This window comes from Benincasa hispida, chromosome 7 (genome assembly GCF_027475165.1).
Source record: "Benincasa hispida cultivar pf3 chromosome 7, pf3_genome.v1.1, whole genome shotgun sequence".
In the NCBI taxonomy this organism is placed as follows: domain Eukaryota; kingdom Viridiplantae; phylum Streptophyta; class Magnoliopsida; order Cucurbitales; family Cucurbitaceae; genus Benincasa; species Benincasa hispida.
This window is the reverse complement of record NC_143484.1, coordinates 55,840,315-55,849,453: the sequence shown is the minus strand read 5'-3', so window position 1 is coordinate 55,849,453 and position 9,139 is coordinate 55,840,315. Positions and strand designations below refer to the sequence as shown.

General features: G+C 35.5%; 2 protein-coding genes across 2 annotated transcripts; one reads left to right on the top strand and one right to left on the bottom strand.

The window, feature by feature from the left end:
* The first annotated feature begins 643 nt into the window (after positions 1-643).
* LOC150035264 (uncharacterized) lies at positions 644-4,304 on the top strand. The gene is made up of 9 exons (XM_090315695.1): positions 644-1,197; positions 1,994-2,074; positions 2,174-2,665; positions 2,787-2,922; positions 3,038-3,200; positions 3,366-3,494; positions 3,619-3,813; positions 3,903-4,025; positions 4,122-4,304. Exons 1-9 carry the CDS (start codon positions 1,014-1,016, stop codon positions 4,227-4,229), a joined length of 1,611 nt encoding a protein of 536 aa, XP_090171821.1. The 5' UTR covers positions 644-1,013; the 3' UTR covers positions 4,230-4,304.
* LOC150035263 (uncharacterized) lies at positions 4,272-6,356 on the bottom strand. Its single transcript, XM_090315694.1, has one exon. The coding sequence runs from the start codon at positions 6,354-6,356 to the stop codon at positions 4,434-4,436; it is 1,923 nt and encodes a 640-aa protein (XP_090171820.1). The 3' UTR covers positions 4,272-4,433.
* Between the last annotated feature and the right edge of the window lie 2,783 nt (positions 6,357-9,139).

Sequence of the window (9,139 nt, the reverse complement as noted above, 5' to 3'; positions counted from 1 at the left end):
AATGGAAAATACATGAATGAATGAATACTAAATTGAAATGAGAGGAATTTCGAGACCGATGTTAACATGTTTAAAAAGAAACTTAAAAGAATTATAATTATTACCAATATCAACAAATGCACCTTCCTTTTCAAGATTCCAAGTCAATCGTGTTTTATTTAGAGCAACTTTTATGCTAAGTGACGTTATAGAAAATTTTTCAAAAAAATATCTATAAATCAAAGATAAAACATGCTAAAAAAAACACGTACATTCGTGTGTAAAGATAGTCATTAACTCTTATAAATAACTCAAAATCAAGTCCAAATTTAGATCAAGCCCCAATTGAGAATCTAAATCATTATTTGAATACTGGATTTGGAATTGGAACTAAATCTGAAATATAGGACTAATTAAAACTCTTAAAATCATGGATGGTAAATTGAAAAAAAAAAGAGAGAGAAAAATATATGTGTGTGAAAGGAAAGACATTAAATTATAATAATATATAAATAATGTGGTTAGTTGTAGCAGCCGCATTTAGGCTTGGAAGGTGGCACACTTCCACACGTTTTCTTAAATCAAATTCTGCCACGTGTAATCTCCTGGGTCCCTTCGATCCCTAAAAAATAATAATAAAAACCTTCCTGCGATTGGTGTCTCTTCCATTAGATAGAATAATAGATGCATTCTTAAGCTGTCATCTTTGCCAATTCCATTTATCTCCAATTTCTTTATATATATATATATATAATCAAGCTCCAATTTTTATTCATAATAATAATCATAATCTTAATACTAATAATAATAAAACCAGGCAGGAGCGAGAGAGAGAGGGACTTGGGATTCTTAACAAACAAACGGTAGCTTTAACTTTTCCTCCTCTGTATTTTGCAACAAAGAAAATTGAGTGTTATTATTGTTTCTCTGTTAACAGAGGAGCTGCCTCCCTTGCCCTGTTTATTTCCTTTCCTCGGATGTTGCCTATGTTGTTTTCTGGTATGTGATTCTTGTCGTCGTCGTTGTTCGCCGACATGGGTGCCTGCGTTTCAACGCCGGAGGGCTGCGTCGGAAGCAAATTTAAAAAGTCTTCCAAGAGGAAGAACCGCCGCAGGCGGAGGAAAGGATCTAAAACGACAGCGTTTTCAGCTCTCTCCGATGGATCGCACCGCTCTGACCCGATTGACCACTGCTCATTTTCCAATCCCACTTTCCAAGGTTATTTTTTCTTGTTCTTTTACAGGGGAAGAAGGGAAAATTTTGATTTTTTTTCCCTCTTTTTTTGGTTGTTTGGTTGAGATTTCTCTCTCTCTCTCTCTTTTTTTTTTTTTTCTTTTTTTAATGGGGTTTTCCTTTTAATATGAAAAATGTTTGCTTGTGATGTGAAATGTACGTCTCCTGTGATGGAAGCAACTTATTCCTTCCTTTCTCTGTTTTTTTTTCCTATCTTAATTTGAGCTTTTTGGGATGCTTTTACAATTGAAGAAACTGGGTTTTTTTTTTTTTTTTTTTTTTTTTTTTTTTGGCTTTTAAATTTTCATTGATGAAACAGAAAGGATGGTTTTTGAATATTGGGAAGCTGTGTCATGTTCAAAGCTTCTGCAAGTCATTGAGCAGATTCCCAGATCTTAATTCTTCCAGAATGAGCATAGAAGAATCCCCATTTTTGTATTTTTTTTTTAAAGAAATTTTTATAGCAGAATGGAGTTGACTTTCCTCATGAATTTTCTTATATACTTTAAAATCTCAAGTCGTCTGTCTTAGAAATGAGCCAGCTCAACAAGTTGGGACATCTTAAGTTATCGACCTTTTAAAAACTACTGTGCCTATTCTGAGCTTTGTTTTATGAATTTAGGTTTTTTTATACACTGAGGATTTAGTTTATCATGATGTCGTAGACATTTTGAAAGAATGGGATAATGAACTTGTCTTCAAATGCTGTAAACTACAAACACCATGTAATTCATTTCCTGGCTTTTTATCTGAATCTGTATCATCTGTGGCATCTCTGCAGGAAGTTCTGATGAAGCCTGGTTTGATACGGTTGGAAAATTCGAATCGGATTGTGATGAAGACTACCAAAGTCTTCCTGATGGTGGGTTTTCTTTGAATATGTTATACTGATGGGAAATTTTCTTATTCTACATTTGTTGTTTAATCAATCTGCCATTGTCTACCTCATGAGTTCTTGCAGATATACAGTCAATTAATAGCTTTGAGGGTGCGTCAACGTCGAGCATTTCTTCTTCGGGAGATGCTAATCATGGAGATCATAATGTGAATCGACATAGCGCAACCCCAGATCAGATTCATAGACCAGGAAATTCAGCAAGAGTACATTCTGTGAGCAACTCTGAGAGTCAAGTTGCAAGGGAGTCACATTCTCAGGCCATGAATCCAGATGATGCAGAACCCCAACTCAAGGGTTATGGACACTCGAGCGAGGCAAATGAACCGGTATTCATCGACGAGATCTCCTCTACTGCTGGTGAAAGTTCTGCCAAAGGCGATGGAATATTGGATAATTGTGGGATTTTACCAAGCAATTGTTTGCCTTGTCTTGCATCAACAATAAACTCTGTTGAAAAGAGAAAAGCATTAAGTTCTAGTCCTCCAAGTGGACTTAAAAAGGCAGCCTTGAAACTTTCATTCAAATGGAAAGAAGGAAATCCCAATGCTGCTTTATGTGAGTGTTCAAGAAGTAAACTTTTTATATTCTGGTTCACTTCTTCCTGTACCTTGTATATAAACTTTTAAATTTCTTCAAATTTTGATTGATTTAACTTTTCTTCTTCTGTTTCTTTCAGTTTCGTCGAAAGCGCTTCTACAAAGACCTATAGCAGGTTCTCAAGTACCCTTTTGTCCAGCTGAAAAGAAAATGCTAGACTGTTGGTCACATATTGAGCCAGATAGTTTTAAAGTTAGGGGAGTAAACTATGCAAAGTAAGATACCAAAAAGTCTTTCTAGTTTTTCGAGTTGGCTCACTTTTTAATCTCGCAAAACTTAAAGCGATAATCTTATTGTTCTTTCTAACTCAGCAAAATAATCCTTTTGCAGGGACAAAAAGAAAGAATTTGCTCCCAGTCATGCTGCTTACTATCCATTTGGCGTTGATGTGTTCTTGTCACATCGAAAAGTGGATCACATTGCTCGCTTTGTGGAACTTCCTGCAGCTAATTATTCTGGAACGCTTCCACCTATCCTTGTTGTTAATGTTCAGGTAAATCTTTCTTTTGTTTGTGCTGTGATAAATGTATATGGTCGGTTATAACTGCTTAATGTTATAGCTCCCTTTATTATTGTAGATATTTGTGTCTTTGGGTACTTTTCTTTCTTGTACTGCCTTGGATTCTTGTAACATTGATCTTGTTATTGGATTCTTCAGATTCCATTGTATCCAGCGGCGATTTTTCAAGGAGAAACCGATGGAGAAGGAATGAGTATCGTCTTGTACTTTAAGCTTTCTGATGCATATGCAGAGGAACTTACATCTCATTTTCAAGAAAATATCAGGGTAAGATTCAGCAATTGCAAATTCTCATTCAATCTTTCTTTATCTCCAGTAACTTGTTTCATGAAATGTTAAATTATGTTGTTATGTACATTTTCTTAACCATGTTTACTGGCTCTAAAAACAGAAGCTGATTGATGATGAAGTTGAAAGAGTGAAGGGTTTTCCAGTAGACAATGTAGTACCATTTAGGGAAAGATTGAAAATTTTGGGACGCGTTGCAAACGTGGAGGATCTTCCAATGAGTGCCGCAGAGCGAAAGCTTATGCAGGCTTACAATGAAAAGCCCGTCCTCTCTCGTCCTCAACACGAATTTTACTTGGTAAGTCTAGTTGTTCATTGCACTACAGAGATTTCTAAAGATTACATTTTACAGAATGATTCATATGGAAGAGCTAATGAATTTTACAGGGAGAAAACTACTTGGAAATTGACTTGGATATGCACAGATTTAGTTACATATCAAGGAAAGGTTTTGAAGCATTTCTTGATAGACTCAAGTGCTGTATTTTGGATGTTGGCCTAACAATTCAGGCAAGTTTCTTGTAACCAAACCATGTTTTTTTTTTCTCTCTTTTGTGCTGAGTTTTCTGTCCTGTTTTTCTTACTTTGCTTTGGGTATTGAAACAGGGGAACAAACCTGAAGAATTGCCAGAGGAGATCTTATGTTGTATTAGATTAAATGGAATTGATTACGTAAATTATCAGCAGTTGGGGATGGGTCAAGAGATCATGTAAAGTTTGCCGTTGTATTCATACAAGAGTTCACTAAAAAGCAAATTTTAATGAGAAATTTTTTTTCCTTTGCTTCCATTTCTATGCTCAGTGAAATAGAAAACAAAAAACCCTTTCAGATATGACATTTGGTTAACTCTATTTGATTGAAAGAAAGATAATTTAACACTGTCAAAGCTAAAATATTTCATTTCTTCTTCTCCTCCTTCAAAGCATACATGGGTTTAAAGGCTTTCCGCACAAACCTTTGTTACCCATGTAAGCACTTCGAGGAAAATCACTCAGCGGCTTTCCCGCTGGAATTTCTCCCACTAACAAGTTGTTCGACAGATCCAATTCCTTTAACTTCCGCATCTTCAAAAACCCTTTTGGTATTTTTCCGGTGAAATGGTTTCTTTGCAGCTTCAGTGTCTCTAATTGGTTTGCATTCACTATGGCCTCCGGCAAGTCGAAGCCCAAATTGTTACGGCTCAAATCCAGGCTTCGTATTGATCTTAATCCTCCGATTGAAGTGGGTAATCTTCCTTTCAGATTGTTATGCGACAAATTCAGAAACTGGATCGCAGGTTGTTGCCCGACATCGGTTTGATAAAAGTCCCCAGAGAAGTTATTGTCTGAAAGATCAATGTATGTTAAAGAATCGTCTGGAAATCTGTGTCCTATCTTGAAGATCTGCTGTATATTGCCTGTTAACTTGTTTGAATGAAGATCGAGCACACCCAAGTCCTGTAAATTTTTAATGGAATTGGGAATCTCAGAGACTAGTGTGTTTTTTGATAGTTTAAGTGAATAGAGCTGAGTGAGGCTTCCAATCCATTCTGGAATTTTCCCAGTAAGATGATTGAGGGAAAGATCTAGTTCCTGTATTGGACTTGGAGTCGTTCGCAAGAATTCTGGAATTTGGCCATGGATTCCACACCCTGCAAGATAGATTTTTGAAAGAGATGGTAGTTTTGATAGCCATTGGGGAATGGAGGACATGTTCAGAAGGTTGTAAGAAAGATCAATGGTTTGGATATTTTGTAGAGATGACATCTCAGGTAATGGCCCTTTGATGGAATTGTGTGAGAGATTCAGGAGAATGAGCTGAGAGAGTTGTCCAAATGATTCCGGTATTTGACCGGAGAATCGATTACGGTCGAGATACAACTCTGACAAAGATGATAACCTTCCCAAAGAAGAAGGAATCGTTCCCTCAAGTTTGTTGTTTGAAAGTGAAGCTCTTTTGAGAAAAACAAGCTCTCCAAAACTTGAAGGGATAGCACCACTTAAACGGTTGTCATTCAGTCTAAGAAAAGCAAGAGAAGAAGAAGAAGAGATTTGACCAGAAACTGATGCGAATGGCATTGGTCCTCCCAGATTGTTGTTATCCAAATACAAAACTGAAAGACCTGTCAAATTGTTTAAGGAAAGGGGAATTCTCCCGCTCAAGAAGTTGTTTGAAAGATCAAGCTCTTTCAACATCTGCAACTGACCAATTCTATCAGGTATGTGACCAACCAATGAGTTGCTATGTAAATCCATCTGAACTAAGTTAGTAAGATCTGCAAATGAATCCGGTATCACACCCGAAAACCGATTTCCATAAAAAAGAAGGCTATGGAGAGACTTGAGACTGCCAAGACATGCTGGAAGGGAACCAGACAGCCTATTATCATGCACAGCAAGTTCTTCAAGTTTCAGAAGCTTACCTACACTTTCCGGAAGTGGACCTCTCAACTTGTTACCATAAAGATAGAGCTTTCGCAAGTTGCGAAGCCGTAAACCGATAAACGATGGGATCATTCCACCAAGGCCAAGCAGTCCTCCAAGATCAATAATCTCGACAGCATTAAGCAGTGTTATTGAAGGTGAAAGAGAGCCTCTCATCTCAGACTGAAAGGGGAGATCAGCAGTGGATATGAAGCCCGGCAAATTGATTTCTTTGACTCTGCCTGTAATGTTGTGACAAGAAATTCCTTCCCAATCACAACAGCTTCGTCCCACCCATTTTGCAAGCCTACCAGAAGTGTCAAGGAAAATTCCAGACTTGAAACTGGTTAGACCTTTCCAATCTAGAGGATGGCAAGCTTCAGAAAGGCTCATAATGGAGATCATAACAGCAAGCCATTGCAGGTGAAGACGATCCATTTTTGCCTGTGACAGAGAAGATTTGGGATTGACAGTTTTAGCTGCTTGTGATTATAATTTGCCAAAAGGGCACAAACAAAAATGGTCAATGAAATCTTTTTAAAACGTTTTGCTTTAACTTTTTCTCTCTCTCTCTATTCTCTTTTGTCATTCATCTCCTTTACAGTTAAATCACAATATATTAACAGACAGATTTCCCCCAAAATTATCATGTCATGTCCTTGATAATGATTAAAGTAATTATTCTCTGATTTGACAATTCCAATGTCTTTTGGTTTCAAATACTTGAATCCAATTCACAGTTTTCTCAATTAACTTCTTGAAGAAATTGGCAAGTTCTGAAACTCCTAGGAACCTCTGTCTGTCTTGGAAGTGTTCAAATAATTTCCATCCTAAGATTTCATTGCCATTGTTGTCTTATTTAACTGAACTTATTCTTCTTTTTCAACTTTCAAGAACTAACACTTAGTGTATGCTTTGCAGGTAATATGCAGAGAAAAGAACCATAAATCAGATATATATTCCAAAGGGAAAAGAGTTGTGAAGTTTGTATTCTTTTGGAGTATATTTTTATTGAAGAATGTGTGGGCTGCTAATTACATGATTTTGATTTGCTGCATTTGAACCCACCAACCTGGAAAAAGCTGTTTCTCTTCAGTCAACAGCAAAATAAATAAAACAAAAACCAAGTCTTGAGATTCTGAACATTACAGAAATCTTCTTTTTCTTCTTCTTCTTCTTCTTTTTTATTTCTTAAATCTTGTGTATGGAATATTTTATGAGTGTGACATTGTATATTATATATCTTTCATCTTGTTTTATTAGTTTCATTGGATTAAAATACTCAACCTCATCTGTCAGAAACTTAAAATAACTTCAACAGAGTCGAGTCTTTTTTTAAAATTTTATTTTTTATGATAAATCTCACGGTTCCATATGATATCAAATTTTCAAATATAATTTTTAGTTAAGTTAGAGTGAAAAAATCAATGTTTGTCTTAAATTTGCCTAACGTGTATCAATGTTCTCCTTCAAACTTTTTTTTTTTCCTTTTTTGAAGAATTCAACTATTAAGTTTATCAAATTGTAGTGTTATAAATTTTTACTTATTCTAATGTTTTAAGTTAAATATTGAATGTTTTTCAAGGTATGAATGGACACACTTATTCAAGTTTAAAATAATTTTGGCAACAAGAATCTTAAATTAAGGTCTAATTTTATAAAATATTGAAAGACGTCTTACCAAGTTTAAAATTCGGTCCCCAAATTACATATTTTCTATTGTGTATAAGGTATGGTCTCCATCACTTTGACATCTACCAATTAATCTACCAAAAATAATATTGTCAAATCAATTTTGATATGTAAACTCGACACCTAATATAAAAACAAATTATAATAAAAGTTTTCTTTTAAGGTGTGTTGTCTTGCCCAACAAATTTGGATGCTTAAGCATAGAAGATGAAGTGATTCTCATTTATATACCTTGGCTGCATGAGTGTTACAGTGAATTAGCTATGTCAATAAGGATATTGTCAGACACCTCCTTGGCTACATAAGTGTTACAATGAATTAGCTATGCCAATAAGGGTATTGTTATACACCTCCTTGGTTGCATGAGTGTTACATTGAATTAGCTGTGTCAACAAAGGTGTTGTTAGACACCTCGGTCTGCTCGATAATGCGTTCCATCTTGAGTAGTCGGTTGTGCTCTTTGGCTCCTTGGCCTAGCCCATAGACACTCAAACACGCTATTTCCTCTTACAGCAATTGCAAATATAGCAATAGGTCCAAAGTATTAGCTAATATAGCATAAATATAAAAGAATTTATGATATAGCAAAATTTAGATCTAACTTTTAAAATCTATCAGTGGTAGACTATATCGTTAGGTTATGCGTGTCTGACGAGTCCAATCCCATGGACCTTAAACTTAAACTTGAATAAAAGTGTTACAAATTTCATCTTTCATTTGAAGAGTAGTTTCATAAGTTTAGGAAAGTTGTTAGACATCCAACAAAAGAGCTCAAATAACGGGGTTTAATTTCTTGCATTAAGCTTCAATGGGAGGAAAAAAACTATACATATATGCATACAAATGTCCAAGGTTCCATTCAAAATTAGCATCCCATGATCTTATAAGTTTTTTTGGTTCAATTACGATCCCATAATTCCCAGTAAGAGCTCTGTACTTATCCTTAATTTCTTGCATTCATAATGTTGGAGTTCTAAATTGACTATGCTTATTTAAGAATAGTTAGTGAAGAAATGGAATTCTATAGCAGAAGCATGTGAATGCACATGTCAATATAATTCAACTTGAAAAACTAAAAAAAACAGAGAAATTATAGAAGAATAGGATAAACATTTATAAATTACAACATGCTTCTAGGGAGCAAAGGACACGGAGAACTAACTTTTGAAGACTTTTCACCTAATTCCTCTCATCAAAACTGAACAACGAACGTAAATCTCCCTCAAACTGGAAAATGCCTCTCACAAACAAACAAGTTACAAACAGGGGACACCACCACTTGGTTTCCTCGCCATTCTTCGAAGAAAGAATTAAGAATGTGTGGGCTCTTTACTTTGGTAGGGAGAAGTGTTTTTTTGTATGAGAGGGGTTTCTTGAAGAAGAAGATGAAGAATGTAACGACCCGACCCCCTAGGACTTAAGTTAGGCCGTTACTAAATACATGCATGCATGGAACTCAAAACGACATTATGGTGAAATAAATGCTAATTAAATAAGGTAAGTTCAAAAGACTTTCATTAAATTCAAAT

Excerpts from the sequence above, each read along its gene's own strand:
- LOC150035264 (XM_090315695.1), top strand. The coding sequence starts at position 1,014 with ATGGGTGCCTGCGTTTCAACGCCGGAGGGCTGCGTCGGAAGCAAATTT. Across the intron at positions 3,495-3,618 it reads ATTTTCAAGAAAATATCAGG|AAGCTGATTGATGATGAAGT; the intron begins GTAAGATTCAGC and ends CTCTAAAAACAG. Across the intron at positions 4,026-4,121 it reads ATGTTGGCCTAACAATTCAG|GGGAACAAACCTGAAGAATT; the intron begins GCAAGTTTCTTG and ends GTATTGAAACAG.
- LOC150035263 (XM_090315694.1), bottom strand. The coding sequence starts at position 6,356 with ATGGATCGTCTTCACCTGCAATGGCTTGCTGTTATGATCTCCATTATG.